Here is a 25,299-nt window from a genome sequence, read left to right as displayed (position 1 = left end):
TTATGTTGTAAGTGGTAAGGTAGACATTAACAATTTCTTGAGTCTAGTGTTCTCCCAAGCGTCAGTTCAACCACGCAATTCTCATTTTGAAAGCGACGAGTGCGTCGCGGTTCCGTATTTTTGTTCACGCTCTGTAGCTTTAATGATAATAACAATCACTCGGCAATCATAATTATTCCAAAATATCAATTGTAGACTTCATTAGAGCTAATTTTGAAAACGAAAAGTGTGCACATGATTTCGTAAATTGATAACAATTACAATATATATTAATGGAGTTGTAGTTTGGTGGTTAACTTACTTGTCATCCAATCTAGGTACAAAGTTCAATCCTAGTGTGAGTTACTTGCTGTTCCCGGGGCTGTTCCATCTGGGTGAACATGTATGGCGTGCTGTGGTGGGGTGTATGCGTGCGTTTGCATTGATGGTTATATCTGAAATATCGATCTTTACCTATACCTACATGTGAAGGGGGGTGTTCTTCGATGGTGCACAAATTAATATTTATACACACACTATACAATAAAATAAGAATATAAATATAATTAATTTTAAAAATCAATGTTTACACAAAATAGGAATACTTAGGCCTGTTTATTTCAATTAGACTGTTGGAAAAATTTGGCCCAATCTGAAACAAATCTAAATTTAGAAAGGTTATGATTTGTGTTACAATCGCTGTCATTTTCTTATCAAAAACATGTACATTTGGAATCAACATGTGTGAAAAGTGCAATACCTCTTATTATGTTCACCGCTTATCTCTCTCTTTCACTATTTGTAAGAGTACTTGATTTTACGTACTTAAGTACCGCATTCTTAACTTCAGACATCCGATGATGTGAATTCTACATCACGATAAAAATAAAACTTTATGACGTCATAAGCACGCACGCGCGATGAAAAGTAACTACGCGTGCCAAAATCAGATGGATGCCTAAAATGGATATTGCAACGGTGAATAGATTCTATTCCATCTATTCTATTAACGAATTAGATGTCACTCTTTTAGTAGTTTAAACTAACTCATTTTTTTATAGAGCAAGGAGAAGAGATAAAACGATTCCCAGGGGTTTTTTCGGATGGCGATTTTAGCATATTATGTCGAATTTCAATGTTTCAGTAAAGTGAATGCTTGCTTTTGTGTAGATATAATTTACTCTCTAGATTATGTACATATGTATGTTTGCAATTCCTTAGACCTCATTTGCAAAACTGTTTACGTCCATTTTGAAACATTGAGAGAAAGGATTTTTATATCTAAATAGATTTTTGATGTAGGCCTAAGCTGTTAAAGTTGATTAAGGATGGATGAGTTACAGGCTATTTTGCAACAAAACAGACTACTGTTACACAATGTACTTTTCCTCATACGCAACACATATTATATGGTCGATCAGCAGTTCTTATATTTACAATCAGATAATTGTACGTATTTCCAAGTCATCATGAATAAATTTCAATCACTTCTTTTAAGTGTCGAATCTGGATTTAATTCACTTGATTTGACGTCGAAACGTCTTTAATAGATTATGATTTGATTGGCCAAAGGAATCACGTAGAAGCTTTAATTGAAGCCATATTCCATTACTATATCTTTCATCAACAATACATGGTATAACACTCCAGAATAAGTTTAGAGATAGTGTGTTCTTAGTTTACACGTTGCATAGTAACTGAACGCTTTCTTATTTTGCAGAACGCTATGGAAACCTGGAAAATGACTGTTTGGCTGTTTGTCCTGAGCATTATATGTTCAATCAATTACGTATCTGCTGATATAGAAAATGAAGTAGAAGGTAGGTAATCATTTTGTTACAGTAGGCCTAGGCCGACCAATCGTAAAAAGGCGAAATAATGGGAACGATCAAATATCAACTTGAGGTTTCACTCAACTTTACTGGCCCTCACGTGAAAAAAAATAGATAATAATAGGCCTATATTAAATACTGTTGTTCAGTAGACTTCTTGGAAAAGTACCGGTGACCAATTTATTTGTTTTGAATTAACCAGCCCCTCTATATTTTACTTTCTGAAAACAATGAACTAGGCTATATAAAACATTTAAGTTAATTTCATCATTTATTAGGCTTCATGCTATTATACTATAAGACCTGTCCTCCACTCCCTATTTCTCAGTTTCTGGATCCGCTACTGCAAGGTGAAAACCATTGATCCAGGAATGCTTGAATTTAAATATTAATGAAAAGGAACTTCCTTCCCAATGGTTATTGACAAGAATAAAACAAACAGAAGTAGGTAAAAAGGACAGGGTTACGCAAATCCCAACTAAACATTACATTAAAAAACTAAAATTGGTAATAAATATAAACAATTTTGATAATAATACGATTTTTGTTATGATATATCGAGGCCTATATTAGCAACAGATTGACTTATTCATTAGAAAATTTGGAAAAGTAAAGTTATGCAATTTTCATTCTTGTACAGAGGTCTTCAAAACCATTTTAAAGATATATTTTAACTCTGAAAAAACATTTTTTTCACATTTTTTTGGGTTAAATATTCAGTTTTGATTTTCCATATTCACTTTGCTCAAAATTGGAACGGAAAAGGTTACTTTACTTAAAAAACTGTAATCCGGGGGTTTTGGTTGAATTTAACTGTTTGTTTTGTCTTCTTATAATTGAAAACATTATTTGTTTTTGTTTGTTTTTCCGCGGAAATGACTAAGTTAATTAAAACTACAAAATCGCCTATTCAAAATTTGATTTTATTGATCTTCATTTTTCATGTTTTTAGGAGACAATACATCTTTAAATTTAAAATGCCTTTTATCATGAGACATCACCTTAAACAGATACAAACATGATGGACTAAACACATCTCGTACATAAGTGAATGACACCTTAATGGGATATCGATATAATAAATAATCCCATGAGATTTATTCAGATTTTATGAATGGATTAAATTTAGATATTAATTATAGCCGATAATGTTGTATTAGGTGATTTAATGATCGGACTAATACCCTTGTAGCTATATGCACTATGTCGTTAAATCGTTTAGAAGTTCATATTTGATTTATTATATCAGTATCAGTAGGTTTTGTTATTGCTACTATTCCATCTTCACTCTTCTTGTTGCTAAACCTGGTTTCTAGGTACTTGAAAACAAATTCCAATCCAATAATGTTATTGAAGTAGTAAAGGCACTGTGATGCAGTCGCATCGATCTGTATAACATATTCATATTGCCATCGTTTTCTTATTACATAAATAAGTATAGTCTTGCTTCTAAACATTACCTAGTGTATATATTTTAAATATAATTTTACCAACGTTTACGTTTACAAGACTGAATTAAGGACCAATTTTGCATATGGATAGATTTGTATAAGCAACTTCTGAAAATCTAACTACAAATGTGACATTCATTTTTGACATCTTATGTTTTCTCGAATGTAAAAAAATCCCCGTTAATTTCCACATGTCATGAAAGGATGAATAATCGTTAACTACATAGTTTAGCCTTCGTCTTACCTGTTCAACCTACAGAAATCATTTTATAATCTTAGTTACTATTTCTTTTATTGCAAATACGGAAAAGACACTAAAGGAAAATATATATGAATTATGGTACGCAAGTCTAGACTATAGCATGACCTTGTTAGATGACAATCCACTTTCAATCATAGCATACGTAAAGTCGTCATGAGATACAAATTGTTCTGATAAAAAGAAGGCAATTTCTAAAATGTGCATAAAAGCAATAAACGCAGTAGATTGACAAACGGGAGATTTGACAAGCTTTTGAGAAGTACACGGCAATGAGAGGTGAAATTGAGAAAAAAAGTCAATTTAGAATTTTGAAAAGATTATATCAGAGAAGAGTGTCTCTTCCCTGATTATTTATATTATGTTTAAGATTAGTATAAACGCATGGAAGAGTGGTAAACATTATAATTGTTGCCTATTTAAATACGTACGAGATAGTATAGTAGGCCTACCAGTGCTGTTGAAATTCACTGTTTTGAAATAGCCTATACCTGTATTAAACAAACTCCAGGGTAATTTGAAGGAGGGTTTAAGTTCTGTTGGGGAGGCGGTTGAGTGTTAGGCACTAATACATAAATGTATTGGTCCTTTAAACAGTTGCACTAAAAAAATGTGGTGAAGTAAATCACAAACTACAAAATAAAACGAATAAATGTATTATACAAAAGTTAAATGTGATAAATGTGATCCTTTAATATAGAATTTGCCTGTGATACGGGACATGGTTAATTCATGGAGAAATTCGCCATTGTTAGATGAATGCAGTATGTATGAAAATCGGCTTTATTGTGGGAAAAAGGCATTTATCATTGTACGTTTTTTAGGAGAGAATATACGAAGCTTCGTTGCAAAAAATTCCATTCTTGATTTGTGTGGATGTCTATAATAACTGTTCATTATATAAGCCTGAAATATATTCTATTTATTTTCATTTATTTTCCACCATGGTCTAGTAAATCTTAATCTATTCAGTGTACTAAATAAACCTACATATTTAAACTTTTTGACAGAATGAGAGCTTTCAATATTTTGACGTACGTTCAGATAGTTTAAATCTGATAGTCATTGTAATTATTAGTTCGTTTGACTGAAGATTTAATTTGACAAAGTGGCTTCATTCATATGTAAGCAATTCAGATTTGTTTTATTAATAAAGACTTGGACCATGCCATTATTGCACGCTAGAATCCCCTAAGGTGTGACGTATGACCAGATTAGCTTAATCTCAACCAAATTAAGTAATCAAATATAAAAAGTTGATTAACATTAATGTCCATTCCTTGCAATTATGTTATTAGGAGTTTATAGAGAATATAAATTAATGTAATCTTTAAGAGAAATTGGATCGGAATGACGTCACAAAGTTGAAATGATGAGAATTCTGCGATTTGCTGAATTTATTTGAGTTATTATTGATTTTAAAGATGCTGCTGCTTGCAGATACATTATGTGGTTTTAATTTTTTTCATGACATTATATGATTGAACTTTTATAGAGAATGCAACGTAAATCCTTTAACGAACAGCTTGTTTTTGCACTGTGCATTAAATAAACCATTTTCAATAAAATAAATCTGTTCATGTTCAACATAAACTTTGCAATAACTCGCAGAAGGCAACGATTTTGTTTAAATGTAAAAGAGAATATTGACGAATTTTACAGTACCTCATACCAAAGATAGTTGTTGCTATTACAGTAAATTTTTCTTATTTGTACATGTGATTTGTAATGATTTTCATAGGCCTATAGACTGTAGTGTCATCTAATAGTAACAGTACTATAGTTATTTCTGACAACGTTATGTTTATCATGATTTGTTTATTGTTTTGTATAATTATATTAAAAATGTATTTATATTATTAAAAAAAAATAAAAATATTTTATAATTTTTTTTTTTTAAATTGTAATTAACATTTCTGTGCAACTTTTGTTTACCATCTACACCAATAAAACTAAAAAAATATTATCATTAACGTCGTTATCAAACCATACAAATCACTGAAAAAAGCTTTAACTTTTTTTTTCTAGACGGTAGTATTGACAATGAAGTATTAGCGAAAGTATGGCTTGCGGAGCTGAATACAAGGTTAATTGAAAAAAACAATGAATTAGCCATCGCTAATTGGAATTACGAAACAAACATGACTGATCACAACTCTATAGTGAGTATTGTAAAACATGTCGTTTAAGATTTCCTTAGGATCACATCCCTTTCTCTTAAATAAGCCAATGCACTGATTCTTGACAAAAAAAAAACCAACGTGAGGATGCTAGTAATTATAGTGGCAGAGAAATTTTAAAAACCGTTTGTTGTGTACCACTGGGCGAATTGATAGAATCTGAAGCCTGTTTTCAGTAGACTGAAAGTTCGCGCGAATCCAATGTTTCGTAGAGAAAAAATCGCACTGCGTTTTTCCACTACAAGAGCGATCAGCTACGGTAATCAATATAAGCTGTCATTACAGCCGATTATCGATACTGTATCTATTTCTGAAGTATCATAGGAATATTTGGTAACCTAACCTTACATGATACAGGCACCACATGTGATGCTGTATTAATAACTATCCCTACCATACTTCGAAAATAGATAGTATCGTAACTTATTTTTAATTTCTGCAGATGTTTCGCTTTGCAAAAAGTAGAAACTTCGTACTCAAGGAACTAGAATTCGTCGCAGAAAAGGATTTGGAAGAGGAAAGTGTGAAAATACGCATGCGTATAAGCTAAAGCTTTTGATTCGCGCGAACAACTCATTTATAGAGATTTAATTGGTTCAAAGGTTCGCTAAGTGAAAGGTAGAAACTGATCGAGCTACTAAAGAAACTAGAATTCAAACTAGATCTCATCAGAAAGAGATTTAGAAAATGGAAATATGAATACACATGCGCATAAGTTGACAGTTTCAATACGCGCGTATTTATTCGGCAACTGCAAAACAGGCTTTATGTGCGAATTTTATGGGTATTACTCTAGACCCATTCAAACACGCACACAGATGAAAAAAAGGTTTTATAACGGTTCTAGGCCTACATAACAAGTAGGCCATATTTATAATTGTAGTAATAACCAAAATGATTTAGATTTTAATACATTCTTTACTGTGATAAGTAATTCGTGTGATGAGTTCAATATTATTATTATAACTAATTGTTATTTGTTGTGATATAGATTATGAATACAATCTCATTAGAGCTCCACGACTGGGATACTGAAGTTAAAAAACGAGCGAGAAAGTTCAACACAGAAAATTTCAGTTATAAGATCAAAAGAATGTTTCAACTATTGCTGCAAGGCGGGGAACTTCGCGATGATCAACAAGTTAGGTAGGAAAATCGTACTATTTTCTGACAAGAGATAATGTTTCAGGCGTACGTGTTTTAGATTTGTATAGCGCAGTAACAGCTTTGTTTGTGTCTTACCAATAACATTTTCACATTGGGTTGTGCCGCCGACATGGTGTTTGTTGCAAACGTGCAAACAAACCTTTGAGAAACTATTACTGATGACTTTGGGTTTGGAGAATTAGGCCTATTATCCCAGTAATAAATATGTCTAAAAAGAATATAAAAATGATTGTTTCTTTTTATAAAATTCAGACGATACAATGCTATTACAACTGAGATGTTATCAATATTTGCCCAGGCTAAAGTTTGCCGTGACCCACCTAGTACTGAGTGTTTGTCATTGGAGCCAGATCTGGAAAGTATAATGGCTGATTCTCGTGATTACGACGAATTATTATGGGCCTGGAAAGGATGGAGAGATGCAGTTGGCCCACCTATTGGTGAACTGTATCCACAATACGTTGAACTTAGAAATATAGCAGCACGAAATACGGGTAAGATTGTTTAAAATTAGGTAGAACTGGACGCAAGTGTTCTTTTCTCTTTTGTTTGTACGCTCCGCTCCATTAACTTTGAAATTGAGATTTTAAAGGTTCTTTGACTAGACCTTCAGACGAAGAAGAGTTCTCAGATGAAGAAGAAGATGTTGCCACATATTATCATATATATTTCTCTACAATTAATGTAAAGAAATTCAGGATGACTAAACCAAATTAACTTACCATGGGAATTTTGTTATGGCTCAGTTGTTTTCCGAAAATCAATGACCACGAAGTAAATATTACACGTTTTGTACTTTTGTCACCACTGTATATATTTTCGTCTGAATACGCATTTTTTATAGACCATTGTATAGTCCAAAAGATAATGCAGATGCATATTACACAATCAACTTTGTACATCCTTTTTTAGTTATCCTTAAAGTGCTGATTAACATTTAAAATTATGCTCGCCTTTTGGAAACTTTACGATATAATTTATATGTCTGAGATATCATTAAAGACATTTAGGATGCAATTGCAACAGATTTGTACAATACCTTAGTTTTGAAATACTACATAATGACGCACATTGACATAAATTAACGTTTACAAAAAAAAAGCAGAGAACATACTTTTTTTTATAATACATTTAGGAAAATTCGATAATGTTTCTTAATTTAGTAATATTTTTAAACAATACGTATCCAATTAGGCCCACATGGTGGATAGGATTAGCGTAGACCTACAGTAGTAGGAGAGTTACGGCCTGTGTTGAAATAGATATATGAACATAAAGGTTCTTGACTCAACATTTATAATAAGTTTGTTTTACACAGGTCATAATGATGAAAGTGATGTTTGGTTGGAAAATTACGAAGAGGAGGACTTTGAAGCCATTTTAGATGAATTATTTGAAGAAATAAAACCTTTATATAGACATCTACATGCGTACGTAAGGCGAAAGCTTCAAGACAGGTACCAGGATCGTGTAAGCGCTACTGGGCCAATTCCCGCACATCTTTTAGGTAAGAACCTATTCACTACTAAGATAATGAGTACTTTTTAAAAACATAACACCTATAAAGACACAGACAAGACAGTTCATATGTAAAAGTATGCAGTCTCGGGTAATATAAAGATATTTAAAACATGACAATTAAGGTGCATCTTAAAAACTGTTTTTATTCTGTATTAAAAATGTTATAAAAATATAAATGATATGGACTAATTGTATAGCATAGTATTGAACGCAATAATTCGTTCTGTATAGTAAATTTCTATCGCATGAGCGACAACCTTTTGTTTTCGTTAAGCTCTCATCTACTGAAATTTTCACACATACACTGTATAGGCTAAGTAGAGACCTCTGCATAATCTTGCATTGATTTATGTATTTTATAATACGTAATCGTGCCTAAGTGTATCTCAACTTCACTACTCTCAAATGATAAGTTAGAATTATACTTGCAGTAACATAAACCTTTTGTAATGGTCGCATTATTGCTATTTGATTTCTAGGATTACTATGGAAACTCCCCTAGTAAAGTCAAAGTGACTACATCACTTAATAATTTACGGTAATATTTCACTTGTAAGCTTTTACGAATCATGAAATGCACCTTACAATGTTGCGGCGTACATCAGGTTTATTCGAACACTTAAACCCTGATTTCACAACAGCATCACTCCCTTTCAAACTATAAAGCCAAGTAAATGTGAATCGTTTTAAATTGTATTATGGTTCTTCTAGTTCATAAAATTGCCAATAAATCACGAATCTAAATGCTATTGACAATTAAATCAATCACATAACTATTTCTTTCTAAAATGAGATGAGTTAAATGTTCAAGATTGTGTAACGGATATTGTCAGTCAATCATGCCATATCCAACGAATAATACATTGTAGAATAAAATAGAAGTAATAGCCTAACGTAAATTCGTTCGTAAATTGAAACATTCATGGCCTTTGCTTGTAATTTACGCCAGTCATACAATTACTGAAACTGAATGCTCTCCAAGTTTAACAATAAGAAACATTTCAAAATATAAAAACATGTTTTCAGATGATCAATGGCAGACTACCGGTACTGTTAATGTCTTTCTCCAGTTGTTACAATAATAATAGAACCTATTTTAAATTTTCTATTCTATGACGATACATTTCTTGAAATGTAGTTTTCCTTTTAGAATATAAATGAAAAACCGTATCGTTAACTAATGTCAACAGTAATCGCAGCGAAATGTCTTTAGAATTATTACGGTTGTTTCAGTATAAGACGATATAATTGTATAGCCCTAAACCAACATTTTCTACCTTGAGATATAATAGTCTTCCTTTTCAGGAAATGAATGGTAAATCTTTTAAAAAGCAGTGTGATTAAATACATTCAACATCGAGTAAATGTTTCAATAAAAAAAGAAGAAAATAATATAATTTCATAGCACTACACTCAATATTGTTAAACAAACGACCTTAAACATCAAATCAATCAACATCTAGCACCTAATATCAATTTCGTATGATAGGATAAATAAGATTATAATTAACTATTTCTGAATTCTATGTATTTATGCCAGTAATTAACGGTTCATGCAATTAGTGGAAATTACACTTTTATTAAAACTCGATATTATTGTCATCGTTCTCTATGATATGTGGTTACGGTATTGTTCAAAAATACAATTAGTTAATCTATTAGGACTGTACTTAGGTAATCATATCTGTTAGTTGGAAAACTCATCGTTGGAGATTAAATTTAACCGAATCGATCACTGTTGACGAGGGCATGGATTACCTTTAGAATTTGATAGCTTTAGTAGGCCTGTTAACAAATAATAAATGACGCGATATCCAATAGAATTAACTGAAAAATAAAACAATAATATAAACTAATAACATTGAATCTTGATAAAATGTATTAGTTGCAGTCATGTCAGTAGATATTATTATGTTAATGTCATGCTTTAAGATGCATGATTCATTTCGTATATCATGATATATTTCACAATCATTAACATAATGATTCGATTTATTAGTCTTAAAGAGCTGTGAGATTAGAATCTCTAGGGAATATAATAGACCATAATAATCAGATTATTACCTAACATTTCGGTTAAACAATGTTAGGATGCCGTTGGGGAATACGTTCGAGCCAGATACAGGACAGCAGAGACCGTGTACCTGTACATTGAACGGTTGATGAAATAACAAAAACACCGACATCACAGTCATCATACTCCATGCGTTCATACTAATGCAGTTATAATTAGTTTTATAATCTTCACAATGAGCAATAATGTCTTCTAAAATTCTACTGACGCAAGATTCAAGCTGCATAAAAGTAATTTAACATTTTGAATAGGCACATGCTTTATCATTTTGAGTGATTTAAAAGTACATGAATATGCCTAGATGTATATTCTCTTTATTTCAAATACACTGACTGATATCTCGTGGCCAAGTGGCCAAATTACGTGTAAAAACATGTAAAAAAAAATATCAAAACGTGTAAGAATAAAAACCGCATTAAAAAGGGGAAAAAAAAAAAAACACATCAAAAGTTTAAAAGGAGCATCGTCGCAAGTTGTCATGGACGGTAAAATTAAGAATTCAATAAAAAGAAAGGTAGACTATTAGCATATCTTGCTGTTTAAGTGACTAGTTTGGTAATTTTGTTTTTATTTCTTAAATTCCTTCCATTACAACCAAATCTAGTCGGTGGGATAAGATCAGCAAATTTATCTTGCAACTCTATGGAGTTTGATACGGCACAAAGTATTTTACATAAAATGCAGCAACGTAAGGTCATGGTGAAAAACAATTACAGTATACAGAGTCACTTTAATTATGCTTATTACAATGGAATCAGGACAATGTTGGCTTTCAGGTTATAGCAATTACTTAATTGACAACAAAAAAATATACAGTAGAATATGCAACAATACATAATTATTCGTTCTAATTAAACTTTATACGAAGTCATCGACCACACATTATTATTATTATTATTATTAATGTCATAGGCCTATGCTTGGTTCCAACTATGACGCAACTAACTAGTAATTTCACCAATCAAAAGTTGCAGTTCCAAAGTGCCATCGTATGCGTCGCGTGTATGTCATTGCGCTGGATCCTACGTGGGAACAACCTAAATACATTGGGACTATAAATCGTTTATTCAGCATCCATCTAAAAGTTGTTCACAAACAAACAAGGCCATATAGATGGCTGCAGTCGCGTGCTCATTAGTGTTATTTTTTTAATTTACACGTGCATAGCCTGTCACTTTTGACGTGATCGTATAACGTAATTTCGAGTTGAAAAGTTAGTCAAGAAAACAGAAATCGGGCAAAAAGAGTGCGCAATAACATTTAACGCGCAGTGCGCGCGCAAACATCTGCGCAGTCATGGCAATTTTGTAAACGCTTAAAATTGCCTGAAACGTACTCTTATTTCAACGAAAATAAATTTTGAAAATTTTAAGCGCGCGTACGCATGCGTTACATGCGCTACGCACGTAATTGTATTGCCATAATGATGATTTATGCCCTGAAATTTATGAGTACCAAATTTTATTTAATTGTGATTCATGGTTTTGAAGATATGATTACAAACGTGATTTTGTTAAATCGTGCATACACCGCGTAATTTTTTATTGCGCACCGTGAAAACATAACCACATCAATTCCTGGCCATAAGGAATATACTGTGAAAAATTGACTTAGCTAGATTAAACTGAAGATAAGGTCAGAAAGCGATAAAACGCATAGTGATACTGGACCGACAGACAGACAGACCGACCGACCGACCGACATAGTGAACTAAAGAGTCGCGTCGACGCGACTAAAAATGTTTACAAACAATACAAAAGCAGAAACGACGCTTTGATAGCAACTTTGTATTCTCCAACTTTTCAATTTGGTTATGATTTATTATGTTTTGTAGGCAATATGTGGGCTCAGCAATGGGACAATATCTATGATATTGTACGACCGTTTCCAGATTTGGAAAGTGTAGACATTACACCAAACATGCGCGAACAAGATTATACGGTTCTACAAATGTTCCACATCGCAAACAACTTCTTCACATCATTAGGTCTTCGTGGAATGCCTTCGTCTTTCTGGAAGAAGTCGATGCTGGTGAAGCCTAGAGACCGTGAAGTGATCTGTCATGGTTCAGCTCACGATATGCAGAAAGGAAATGACGTCAGGTATGTGTACGCGCATGTGTCAGTTACATTACGTAGGGACGATATTTTCGCTTGCTCAGTCATTAATATGAACCAGCCGACTGATTATCCTACAAGCAGGTTGGAAAGAATTTACAACTCACTACAGTTAGTGTACGGTATTATACTGGGTAAGGAAGTATGTACATTTCTAAAAATGTATTTTCCTATAAAAACATGTTTGCGTAGCCAACATACGAAATATTAATACGCATATTTTATAGACATGGCATGTAAAGCACCAAAACTACAGATAATTCCAGTTGAGTACTTCCAACCATTTACAACTAACTACTTTATTTTATTTTAAAATACCAGATAATTTGTTTTATTTGATTTGTTTCTAAGGATAAAAATGTGTACGCAGATAGATTATGATGATTTTTATACAGTTCATCATGAAATGGGACATTGTGAATATTACCTTCAATATCGTGATCAGCCTCTGGTGTTCAGGGCGGGAGCAAATCATGGATTTCATGAAGCAGTCGGAGACACTATTGCCCTTTCTGTTGTAACATCCGACTACCTCAGCAAGATGGGCCTTCTAGACGGCGGAGAATTTACAAAAAGTAAGTGACACCTTTTCTGTGAACAATAAATGATGTCAATGTTCATTGCATACGTCACGTGATAACGGACAGTAGAGAAAACCCGGTTGCCGAAAAATGGATCAGCTGAGCTTTTAATAGCATGAATTAGGTTGATCTTTATAAAAATACTTTAAAATTCACCGCACTAACAAAACACACTCAAAATAAGTATTAAGATACCAATATCCGAAAACATGATCAGTCATTAGTATATGTCAAAGAAACTTAGATTATAAGTTAAGTGGATATCATGTTCTACAAACCAGTTTCTTCAGCGACGTGGTTTACTTAACTCTATGATAAATTACCTAATCTATGTCCATTTCAACGTAAAAACCAAAGCGAACCAATTACTTAGTATTTCTAATCAGATTGATATAATCAGATTGAATTAAAATCCACATTATGTGTTCTACTAATTAAGCGCCGTATGTTCGTACGAAAATAGTCATAATTGAATCCAATTTACAAAGTGTCAATTACAAAGTGAAATGAAACGTTGATGTTCGGTGATAAATAAAGCATAACAATTAACGAACAAACTTCAGGATAGTGGATAGTGGGTATCGCAACTTAACCGCCTGTGTAATTTTACTCTTCCTTGTCGAATAAATAAATGGAAAAATAGAAAGTACGACGAAAATATTTTTTTCCTTTACAGATCATGATATTGACTTTCTTCTACGTCAAGCTCTTGTCAAAGTAGCGTTTTTACCATTTGGCTTTATGATTGATAAATGGCGATGGGACGTTTTCAGAGGCATAACAACTCCAGAAAATTACAATTCCAAGTGGTGGGAGCTCAGGTAGGCTTACATCTTTAGATGAGTACATATTTTACATTTATTTTCCGGCGAGGTTATGCTATTGCTTTCTACTATAACCATCAATAAGAATTGATAGGGTGATGCTTATTTTTGTTTACTGTAATGTTTATAGAATTTCCAAATCGCGGAAGCCTTCCTTTTAACAAACACATTCATACAAGACCCGGTGCGGGCAAAACATTTCTATTGATCATACATTCCAATAATTATCGATCTATAGTTTCCCCTATGTTTCATAATTTTTGGGATTTTATTTGTGTTACACGAGCTTGTTGAAAATAAGCACTTTTTTTATCAGAAAGTTAAAATTACACAGTAAAATCTCTATTCTTTTGTACACAAATTTTGTAAATAGAGAGGCATTTTAAAAAGCTATGAAAATTAATCAGAAGACTGAATATAGGTAATATAACTTAAATTTTACATTTCTGGTATTTTTATTCAACTTCAGATTTTTATTTTCATTCTATAGCAAAAATTATCCAACGTATATCCACTATCTTTTTTCACCTTCTAGGGAGTCACCAGACATGTTATTACATTAGGTTAAACTACCTAACTACTGAAAAAAATTCTTCCTGATTTTTATGGCAGATTTTTGCCAAATTTTGTATTTTACCAAATTAAGGGAAACTCATGTTTTTTCGTCTTGATTTCTGATACAAATATTTGATTTATGTACATTTAACCAGATATTATATTTAAAATTCATACCTGTATCTAAGCTTTAAAAAAGTTTATGCAGCGTCCTCTATCGAATTTTTTGGTTGGGGATGTGCACATGATCCAAAGAGTTTCAATTTCAATTTATTTCTACAATAAAACTGACATAGGCCTATAATTCTTATTCTTTATTGCCAATCAACAACAACAAACAAACAACTTCAAAGTAATGAAACACAAAACTAAATCCCTATGACAAGTGCCTGTGAAATAATATGCAATTTCATAATGATAAACTAACAAAAATAAATAATAGTATGATCTAGTATTGTCTTCGTTATAGCGCCTTAATTGTGTTACCACTTCGTAAAAGTTTTGAAATACATGGGTAATCACAGGTTATTGTTACATTATTACAACTTTTAAAATCCTTTTTATTGGGCTGCAATTCAATTTTAGTGGGTCATTCCCATTCTACAGTGAATAGTGTAATGTAATTACTTTGTTAACATCAGTTGATATTGTGTCATTTGTTAATTTATCAATGGAAGTGTGTAAATATTTTGTGAATTAAAATATTTTAAGGACAAAATATCAAGGAATTGAAGCACCGGTTGAAAGAACAGCTGCTGATTTTGACCCTGGCGCAAAATACCATATACCATCAGGAACTCCATATATAAGGTACGTTCACAATTCAATTCAGTTTATCGTTTATTTCGATGAAAATGAAACATATGTAGGCCTTCATTTACAAACCAAAAAAAAGTATCATTTGGTCGAGGGATGACATAGAGATTGATTGCGATTTTCTTATTTAGTAGCCCCAGTGTAAATAAAGCCTGTTATTCTTAACTGTAAATATTTTCCAATTCTTTATAAAACATGTCCAAAACTTGATTTTCTAGATATTTTATAGGCTCAAATCTATTTTTGTTCAGTCGTTTATAAAACACAATAACCCGAAAGTAACTTATTTCCACCAATGTTTGTTTCAGATATTTTGTGAGCTTCTTAATTCAATTTCAATTTCATGAAGCCTTGTGTAAAGCAAAACACCACGAGGGACCCATCCATCGATGTAATATTTACCAATCAAAAGAGGCTGGAGATAAACTAGGGTAAGTTATTGCAAATAGCGGTAAATCAAAACTTATTTAAAAGAAAAACGGGTTGTGTTAAAAGAAAACAATTTGGATTATTAATAACTATATATGAGGCACTTTAATTAATTAAATTTAATTTTAAACTTTTATATCATGTGTATATATTTATAAAACATTACGTCATATCGAAGGTCAGGTCATCAAAATGTTAATATTTATTATATTTTGTAATACGAAATACAAATATTCACATTATGGCTTTTTATCTACTATTGTATACCACATCTGTATCCTTCAAAGTTTAAGCTCATTATTAAACCAAGTTAAATAAAATAACATGATTTCCATACCATCCAGAGTACAATCACATTCCCAATTATCTTGATTGCACACACAAGTTCTGGGAAGTATTGGATGGCTACCCGATTGGTGATCCGTCAAAAAATTGACTATCGTATAATGAAATCATTCAATCTTACACATTCTTCTTTGAATAGTATGTATAGACGTGGTCTGTAACTTTAAAATATGTGTTCTATTTATAGTGCTATGTTACGTATGGGCGCAAGTCGACCATGGCAGGATGCTATGCAAGAAATTACTGGACAGAGAAGAATTGATACATCTGCAATTAAAAGTTATTTTGAACCATTATTTGAATGGCTTAAAGAACAAAACGAAGGGGAAACGATTGGGTGGGAATAACTCATTAAAACTTACTTACAGAAACTATGGGAACCAAATATTTATAAATTATAACAAAACAAATAGCCGCACTTTAGTTATTTTTACAACAAACAGATTGTTCAGCATACGTGCTTAATCGTGGCACCATTTACTAATTATTAGAAAATAAATTTTAAACGTTTGGGTTTTTGGTAAAATAGTTGAGGTGATAAGTTTGTTTTGATGATCAGGTGGCCTACAGACTTGAGCATTTTAAAAACCAATTTAATTCAATTCAAATGTACTCATCAACATATTTAATTACAATATGGAATAATAGAGATAATGAAAAAGGGTGTTAACAAGATGTATAAAGGGCGTATAAACTTGATGTCCAGGAGCAAAAAATACAAAAAAAAAAAGCAATAAAAACTGTACAATCTAAAAAAGGGCAACTTATTGAGGTAATTAATATATTGTATTCAAAATATTGAATTAATACAGATTTATTCATAATGTTATGATTATACTTAAACTTATTAAGAAAATGATGACATTATCATATCAATTATAAAAATATATAATTATAGTAACCTGAATAGTAGTAATAGTAAAAAGGTTTATATTATCATCAAAGTGTTGAGTCAATTTATTGATACGATAGGCTTCCTTTGCGATTATAAAGACGTTACAAAAGTCAAAATAAAACATCGTTTCACACGTATTCAGAGACGGTCACATAAATCAGAATACAAATATAACATTGTTTCACACATGTCAAAACTGATTATAAAGAAGTTACATAATTAATCAGAATACAAATATAACATAGTTATAGCTGATTATACACAATCATACTATAATGTAACATTGATTTACTTATAATCAGGCCTTCAATGTTTTAAAATTAAAGGTTTCTAAAAAATGTCTTGTCATATTTACGGTGAAAGTTTACTTACGTTTAGAATGTTAGTACAAGTATTTGTCAGTACATTTATTTTTCTATCGATATAATAAATATTGAATATAACTACAGTAAATGGGAATTTCTTTATTTAAAAGTCGAAGATAGCCAAGTCTCGGGTCCATTCTATTGTCGCCACAGATTGATATCTTCATCAGTACTTCTATGAATGGATGATTAGGTGGGAACACGAACGCTAGTTGATCATACCCAGTACCGTTTTGATCGTACGATTAATCGGGAAACCACCTCACGACGAAACAATAATATAGTCGTCTTCAAAGAATAAAAACTGTATGTTGATCTATTTGAAATGTTAAAGACTGTTAGGGAACATATCCGAGACGTTACAGAATCAGACGTTTTAAGCATAACCTTACAGACCAGGTAGGCCTTATAGAAAAATAAGTAACTAAGATAAAACAATATCCGAGTACAACGTAGGTTGCGTATTATTATGAACTACTGAAGAAGACCTTAAATCCAATTCAACATAGTTTAATCTACGTAGAGGGGCACATTCAGCAGCTGCATTTTCAGAATCGCCATTGTCTAACTGTACGTTTTCGTATACGATACCGCTGCAAAGTGATTGGTCCTCTGAATTAGTTGACTCTGGAGAAACTGGCGAAGTGTTTTCTAGATTATTGGGAATATTTTCGTTTGTTGTATCTACATATAAATCCTCATTTTTTGATTGAACATTAACATTTTGTTGGTTGGACAATTTTTTATTGTTAATCTTTCGTCTGAGAACACACACAATTGTCATTATAAGTATAAACACAGTTAAACAACTTGCAATAACAATTACAGACTCAATGGCTATTGGAATAGTTTTTCCATACATTTCATCAGTGGACATCGTGGAAAGTGTAACAGGCATCTCGGTCGTTTTCACGATTCTAGACATGACTCTAATCGTGACAGTAGCACGTCCAATTAATTTCACTACACAAGTTACACTGCAGTCATTGAATGACATTGGTACATTATAAATGATGAGGATGTTTGAAACTTTTGAGTTATCAAGCGATACAGTTCTGCAAGACAACCTATCAATTAACCATTCAAATTCTTGATTGAATACATCACTGGTAGTTTGGCAACTTAATTCCAGGGTTTCGTTCTCTCTGACAGATGGTTGAAATGGAACAATTGAAACAACTGGCAATGGCTTGATGGAACAATAACCTGGACTGATAAGTGCTGCGCTTACCATCTTACACTTAAATAACACATCGATATGATTTTCTGTTAAGCTTATACTTCTGGTTAAGGTATGAACTTGGTTTTGTGTATAAATTGATTCTGTTTCTTCTTCTCCGTCTATCAATAAGCTCAGTAAAGGTGGAGGGTCACCGCCTTCGCATTGACAGGTAATCATGATTTCATCACCAATTTCTGCATCCATTGTATCAATACTGCAGGTAAGGGAAGATGTTGGTGGTGTCATGTGGCCAGGAGGATTTATAGATAACACTGCCCAAGTTGAATCAACAATCTGCTCATCATTCTGCTTTACTATAGAACATGAGTACAAACCTGCGTCTTCTGATGAAAAGTTCGTTATTTGAAGGTTATATACTTTATTAGCATACCCACCACTGTTTTGGATTGAATATCTTTCCGATTTAGTAGATTCATTAAACAACACATCGTAGTTTTTGCTGATTTTTGTACCACTGCTATTGTGAAACCAAACGACATTTGAGCTTCGGAATACATAGTCTGCATCACATTTTAGCTCCACTGTCTCTCCTTTAATTTCAGTAGTGTTCATTGGTCCATTGGCAATCGTTGCAAATTTGGCGTGTTTTACAATACTAAAAAGTAGAAAGAACAATTGTATTCGTATCATATTGTTATAAATTAGGTCTATAACTGTAAGTAAACTGAACTAACTAAAATAACAACACTGTTCTGTGAAGGAAGTAATAACGATAATCAATATCCGTAATGCTTGAAACATCACGAGTCGAGATTGCTAACAACAATAAATTAGCAGGATAGAAAATAAATAATTTCTAAATGATAGCGGTTTAGACCTGTTTTTAAAGATATAAATAGTAGGCCTTATATTACTTTCAGACGGGGTTTTCAAATATAGTAATACTAGTGTTCCTTTACCTTTAAGGTAGTACATAGGTTGTGCTAATAAGTTGGCCTTTTAAAATTATCAACCAAGATATTACTATATGCAAAGACAGTACAGAGATCCTGAAACTAAAAAGTCAAAGGGCCAGAAGAAGACACAGCAAACAGTTAATAGTTCCACAAACTTCATCCGCAGTCTACCAGCAATCTTTTTTCCCTCCCTATTATCTATTAGAACATGGAATACCCTATCGCAGTCTATTGTTAACGTAACTAAACATGCAAACAAAGATTTTAGCAAGCACCTTGTCAAAACCAATTAAACAGTACCACCACTTCACTGAGACCTCCTAGTTAATTTCCCTCCTGGAAGATTCAGGAGGAAACAAACCAAGTACCAAGTGCCATCCTCCGTGTTTGATATATAATATAGGCATTACCAAAGAAGTTAGCTACAGCAGATACATTTTTAAATGATACATATATAAGCCCTTGCCAGCTTTATACTATGACGTTATCCAAATTCCTTCACTTGCACTGATGAAGGGCTAGTGTTGCCCGAAAGCTCTGCCAACTTTTCTGGCTGTTTACTTTCGTTTTGATTTAGCTTTTCGCTTTTTTTTTGTATCTCCATTGAGATCCAGCCACTCCAGTAATTTGCCTTAGGATTTATACATATTCCTAATTTATAAATTTCTTTTACCTTTCTTATAAATTGTAAATGATTCCAAAGCGTGTAACTCCCGCCCCAACTCCAGGACGGGTTTGTAGTTTAAAACCTTACCAGTACAAATTCCTTTTGATACCCCATTACTACCACCTCCCATGCCCTAGCGCGGTTCAAATGTCATTTAAACCTTCTCAGTACATTTCCAGTCATTTTGATATCCTATGTGTACAACGAATTAACGCACACACTCTCTCTTATAATATAGATAAGGGTTAGTAACACAAATGATACAAACATGTCACGGCATAATAATAGTTTCCAAACCATAGCGTATATCTTCCTCGAGTACCGGCTTTACCGTGATAGTTTGGCGACCGGAAACACACATTGGGTCGCTCTATGCCCTTCTAATGCCAGAGGATAATGCTTTACTGTATTTATAGAATTTTATCTAATTGTAATCTTATCAAGATATCTAACGATATAAATATATATAATATATATTTGTTGTATAGTATTCAAGTAAGGTATATAGTGCATTAAACGATTATGTATTTGTTTTTCTATTGATAGAAATAGTAGATTACGTCATTAACGGATTTTACCCTGAAGTATTGTATTTAAAATAATATGCTACCTCGTGACAATAAATTGAATAACACTAAGGTTTTGCATAAGGCCCTGTTTTGTCTTTAATTCTTATCATGAATGAACTATACACGTCTTCTGAAACTTTAGGACTGCAAGGAATAACAAAATCAACAGGTAAGCCTATTACTAAATAATTTGTTGTTGTTTGTTCTAAATCATTTTAGTATGCCTATATACATAAAAGCATTAGCTGATTTATAACAGAACAGAACAAAAAAAACCTTCCAAATTGCAAATGATTATTAGAATATTGTTGCATTATTTGCAGTCTGAACGTGCTCATGAAGATGAATCTTAAGATATTGTGTCTGTATATTCTTGAGTTCTTGAGTTCTGTTCTTCTTGAGTCTTCTTGTGAATATCAAGTGCCGGCATGTTACAAGGAAAAGCCGTATGCAAGAACACAGCCTGTAAGTGAACTACGATGCCCAGAGCAATGTAATTGCACATATTGCCCAACCAACAACAACAACAACAACGTGTATAGCCATGTCGTGAACTGCAAGAATAAACAATTACAAGCTATTCCATCACAAAGTAAGGTTCCAACTGATGCTAATGTTTATTACTTAGATATGAACGATATTAAATCTATAAGGAACAATTCCTTTATAACAAGGCAAGATCTATACATTTTGAAAATGTCTAGTAACTTTCTAACATCTGGATACATTGAAATGGATGCGTTTCGAGGTTTGTCGAAACTAAAGAAGTTGGATCTATCCAATAACGATCTGATTGAGTTAAACTATTACTGGTTTAAGGATCTTGTGTCTCTGGAAATATTAGATATATCGTCTTGTAAAATTTACAGTCTTGGAGAGAACACTTTTAAGTATCTAAAACAGTTGAAATCAATTGATCTGGCACTTAATCCAATACATGTTTTACACGCGAACACATTTAGCACCGTTATTCTTTTAGAAAAACTTCAATTTTCTTATAATCAATTAGTTGGTGAAGACATTTCCGATGAGGCATTTCGAGGTTTAAAAAGTCTGAAAGTTTTTTCTCTACGTGGAAACCCTAAACTTATAAAGATACGTGAAAAATGGTTTGCCGATCTTTTATCCCTAGAAATATTGGATGTGTCATATTGTGGGATTCAAACGATCGAAGTTGATTCATTTCTTGGTTTAAGAAAACTAAAATTTCTCGATTTATCTCACAACACGTACTTAGGTAGACTGCAAAATTACTGGTTTCAAGGTTTGGAGAACTTAGACATATTGAATATTTCATACTGTGGTATAAAATCACTCGAGGTTTACACATTTTCCAAGTACATGAATCTACGTGAACTATACCTAATCAGTAATGATATACATTCATTACATGAAAACACATTTAAAGAGCTTCAGTTGTTGGAAAAATTAGACTTGGCTAATAACGAATTGGTTGGTGAAAACATTTCAGACGATGCATTTCATGGTTTAAGAAAGCTGAGTTTTTTTTCTCTACGTGCAAACAGCAAACTTCATAAGATGTGTAAAACATGGTTTGCCGATCTGTCATCTCTGGAAAAGTTAGATGTATCACATTGCGGAATATCTACAATTGAGAAAGACATCTTTATAAACAATAACAAGCTAAACAAAATTCTTATGTCCTCAAACAATTTAACGGAAGTATTTAAAACAACTTTCAAAGATCTTTCGTCGCTTATTCTTCTAAATTTATCCTCTAACGGAATCGAAAAAATACAAAAAAATGTATTTTCAAATTCACACAAAAAACTACGTTATATCGATTTTAGTAATAATCGTCTTTCTACTGTTTCAAGAAACACCGGATTAGCAAAACTTGAAAAGGTATCTTATCTAAATCTAAAAAACAATACTTTTAAGTGTACTTGCAATATAGTGTGGCTTAAGCATTGGATGGAGGAAACTAAAGCACACATTGATATGGAATGCCTTAACGTAAGTTCAACCCATCTTCAGTCTCTTGAAACAATAGATATTGGAAAGTTAGCGTGTAAAAAAGTTGTGGTAATAGTACTTACTTGTTTAGCCGTGGCTACCTTTTTGGCAATCGGAGTTTGTCTGTTATTTTACATGAGATCTGATGTACAGCTCTGGATTCAACAACGACGTCTTCATAAACAATACGAACAATTTGCAATTGAAGGACCACCTAATGCAGATAAACCCTATGATGCGTTTATAGCTTACAACAGCAAAGATCAAAATTGGGTTCTCAATGTGTTACATCCTGCATTAGAGACCCAACGTAATTTTAAAATATGCGTTGATTACCGAGATTTTCTTGGAGGAGATAGTATTGCAAACAATATTGTAAACGCTATAAAAAACAGCCAAAAAGTAGTATTGGTAGTTTCGAAAAGCTTTGCAGAGAGTGAATGGTGTAATTTTGAGCTTGAGATGGCACGTATGCGGATGTTTGACAATCATGAGAATATCTTGATTGTACTGCTTCTTGAAAAGGTGTCAGTAAAAGACATGCCAACTCTTTTACACAAAACTCTTAAGGAGAAAACATATATACGATGGCATCATAAACATCCAGAAAGGCAGGCCTTATTTTGGACTAGGCTGGAAACTGCTCTCATGTCACCTAACTGTCCACGGGACAGATTGGTAAATCATATTTGAAATTAATTATTGCTTATATTTTAAATTGTATTTTTTTATAATATTAACATTTTGAATTCTAAAATGTATAGGCCTATTTGTATTTGTAATCTAAAAATGTTTTTCCGCAAATCAGTTACTACTATAGCCAATTTTATGAATCTGTATTTGTAATGTATTTTTTTTTCACAACTATAAACATCCATTAGTCTTTCTAGAATGAAAAGAAAATAATGATGTGGGTAAAATGACCCAATCTAATCATTAAAGCTCAGGTACAAGCATGAATTTTTTAAATAATATCGGGTTAATTGTACATAAATCAAATATTTATAACAGAAATCAAGACGAAAAACATGAATTTCCCTTAAAATGGTCAAATACAAAATTTGGCAAAATTCTGCTATAAAAACCAGGAAGACCTTTTTTCAGTAGTTAGGTAGTTTAACCTAATGCGATAACATGTCTGGTGACTCCTTAGAAGGTGAAAAAAGATGGTATATATACGGTGGATAACTTTTGCTATAGCATAAAAATAAAACTCTGAAGTTGAATAAAATTACCAGAAACGTAAAATTCAAGTTTATTTTTCATATTCTCTATAGACTCTATAGTTCACTATGTCGGTCGGTCGGTCTTTCGGTCTGTCGGTCTGTCTGTCGGTCCGCTATCACTATGCGTTTTATCGCTTTTCTGTACTTTATGAACTGTTTTGATGTACAGAAAAGTTTTAAAGTACATTACTTGTTGAAAGTTCATTTTTTTCTGAGAGCACGCGACTTATGGCTGTTGGCCTTGCTTTAAAAATGCCTCTCTATTTACAAAATTTTGTACAAAAGAATAGCGATTTTAATGTGTAATTTGAACTACACCCACTGATAATAAATTCCTTATTTTCAACAAACTCATGTAAGACAAATAAAATCCAAAAAATTATGGAACATGGGGGAAACTATAGATTGATAATTATTGGAATGTTCTAATCAATAGAAATGTTTTGCCCGCACATGGCCTTTAAAATAAACACGTAAAACCAGTACCACTTTTTGTTCTGTAGAACCTAAATATAGTTTGTTTTTGTTTAGTTCAATCCAATTACAATGATGAATTACAAACAGTACCGTATCGTTTTAGGACTTATGAATTGAATGCAAATCATAATATCACACATCCAGGCGGTTCAACTACGCTCTCTACGCTATGAGAAAATGGGTTTGAGTAGGCCTTCAACGGGTAGTGACTAATTTACTAAAGTTGAGTTAGGTCCAATTTAAATTAAGGTGATGTTGTTGGGTTTGGTATATTTTTAAAGATTACGACAATCATAATACATCCACAAAACGGAAATAATCAAACCCTAGCATATTAGTCACTGTCCGTGTCACTCTAAAAACGAACATTTCTAGCAAGGATTCACGATGGTGCTGTATGTATGTTATAACTTCAGTATGTTTTTAATGATTTTATTTTCACTATATTTAAATATCAATGGATTGTACCTGAAAAAAGGGCCAGACAATCAAACAATCCGGGTAGGATCTGATACCACACTCTCATGTAATGTTGACGGCCGGAAAGACAGCGACTTTATCCAATGGTACAGTTTTACGATAAATGACTATCTCAGTAGTAACTGGGAAATTCTGGATACGATAAACTCCGATCAGAGTAATCGTTTCTCCATCCTACCCGGTGTTTCGGGAGATCGAAGTTATGATCTAAGGATTGTAAACGCTCAGGCAAGTGATAGTGGAAAATATGAATGTGTCTATTTTACAGAAAAGGGGAATACAGTTCAGTTAGCGTCTAATACTGCAGCTTTCTTGAAAGTTCTTTCACCAACAGAGAAAGGTGTTCAGTGTAATATTGAAGTTGACGAAGGGCT

General features: G+C 32.6%; 3 protein-coding genes across 4 annotated transcripts in view; 2 read left to right on the top strand and 1 right to left on the bottom strand.

Moving 5' to 3' along the window:
* The window catches only part of LOC140040652 (angiotensin-converting enzyme-like), a 30,219-nt gene extending 12,818 nt beyond the window's left edge, over window positions 1–17,401 (top strand). For both annotated transcript variants that reach the window (XM_072086741.1, XM_072086742.1), the window contains exons 2-12: window positions 1,700–1,799; window positions 5,550–5,683; window positions 6,693–6,847; window positions 7,121–7,362; window positions 8,187–8,375; window positions 12,298–12,565; window positions 12,932–13,155; window positions 13,838–13,982; window positions 15,252–15,350; window positions 15,665–15,787; window positions 16,318–17,401. In XM_072086741.1, the coding sequence (XP_071942842.1) occupies window positions 1,706–1,799; window positions 5,550–5,683; window positions 6,693–6,847; window positions 7,121–7,362; window positions 8,187–8,375; window positions 12,298–12,565; window positions 12,932–13,155; window positions 13,838–13,982; window positions 15,252–15,350; window positions 15,665–15,787; window positions 16,318–16,477 (1,833 nt within the window). In that variant the 5' untranslated portion in view covers window positions 1,700–1,705 and the 3' untranslated portion in view covers window positions 16,478–17,401. The remainder of the gene's footprint in view (window positions 1–1,699; window positions 1,800–5,549; window positions 5,684–6,692; window positions 6,848–7,120; window positions 7,363–8,186; window positions 8,376–12,297; window positions 12,566–12,931; window positions 13,156–13,837; window positions 13,983–15,251; window positions 15,351–15,664; window positions 15,788–16,317) is intronic.
* A 15-nt stretch (window positions 17,402–17,416) lies between these two features.
* Window positions 17,417–20,582, bottom strand: LOC140040653 (uncharacterized). Its single transcript, XM_072086743.1, has 2 exons — window positions 20,465–20,582; window positions 17,417–19,228 (listed from the first exon to the last, which is right to left on the bottom strand). Exons 1-2 carry the CDS (start codon window positions 20,494–20,496, stop codon window positions 17,815–17,817), a joined length of 1,446 nt encoding a protein of 481 aa, XP_071942844.1. The 5' UTR covers window positions 20,497–20,582; the 3' UTR covers window positions 17,417–17,814.
* Window positions 20,583–21,461: 879 nt separating this feature from the next.
* Window positions 21,462–23,974, top strand: LOC140039333 (toll-like receptor 4). The gene has a single exon (XM_072084937.1). It carries the CDS (start codon window positions 21,462–21,464, stop codon window positions 23,433–23,435), a length of 1,974 nt encoding a protein of 657 aa, XP_071941038.1. The 3' UTR covers window positions 23,436–23,974.
* Window positions 23,975–25,299: the final 1,325 nt, after the last annotated feature.

Source organism: Antedon mediterranea, chromosome 2 (assembly GCF_964355755.1).
Source record: "Antedon mediterranea chromosome 2, ecAntMedi1.1, whole genome shotgun sequence".
NCBI lineage: Eukaryota > Metazoa > Echinodermata > Crinoidea > Comatulida > Antedonidae > Antedon > Antedon mediterranea.
Note: the sequence above shows the minus strand (reverse complement) of the source record. Positions and strands in the feature narration are given on the sequence as shown.

Bases quoted from the DNA above. Each gene is read 5' to 3' on its own strand.
- LOC140040653 (XM_072086743.1), bottom strand. From the start codon at position 20,496: ATGGTTTGGAAACTATTATTATGCCGTGACAT. The intron at 19,229-20,464 runs GTTTGTATCATT...TCTACTTTTTAG, and splicing joins CTATTATTATGCCGTGACAT to TATTGTAAAACACGCCAAAT.
- LOC140039333 (XM_072084937.1), top strand. From the start codon at position 21,462: ATGTCTAGTAACTTTCTAACATCTGGATACATTGAAATGGATGCGTTT.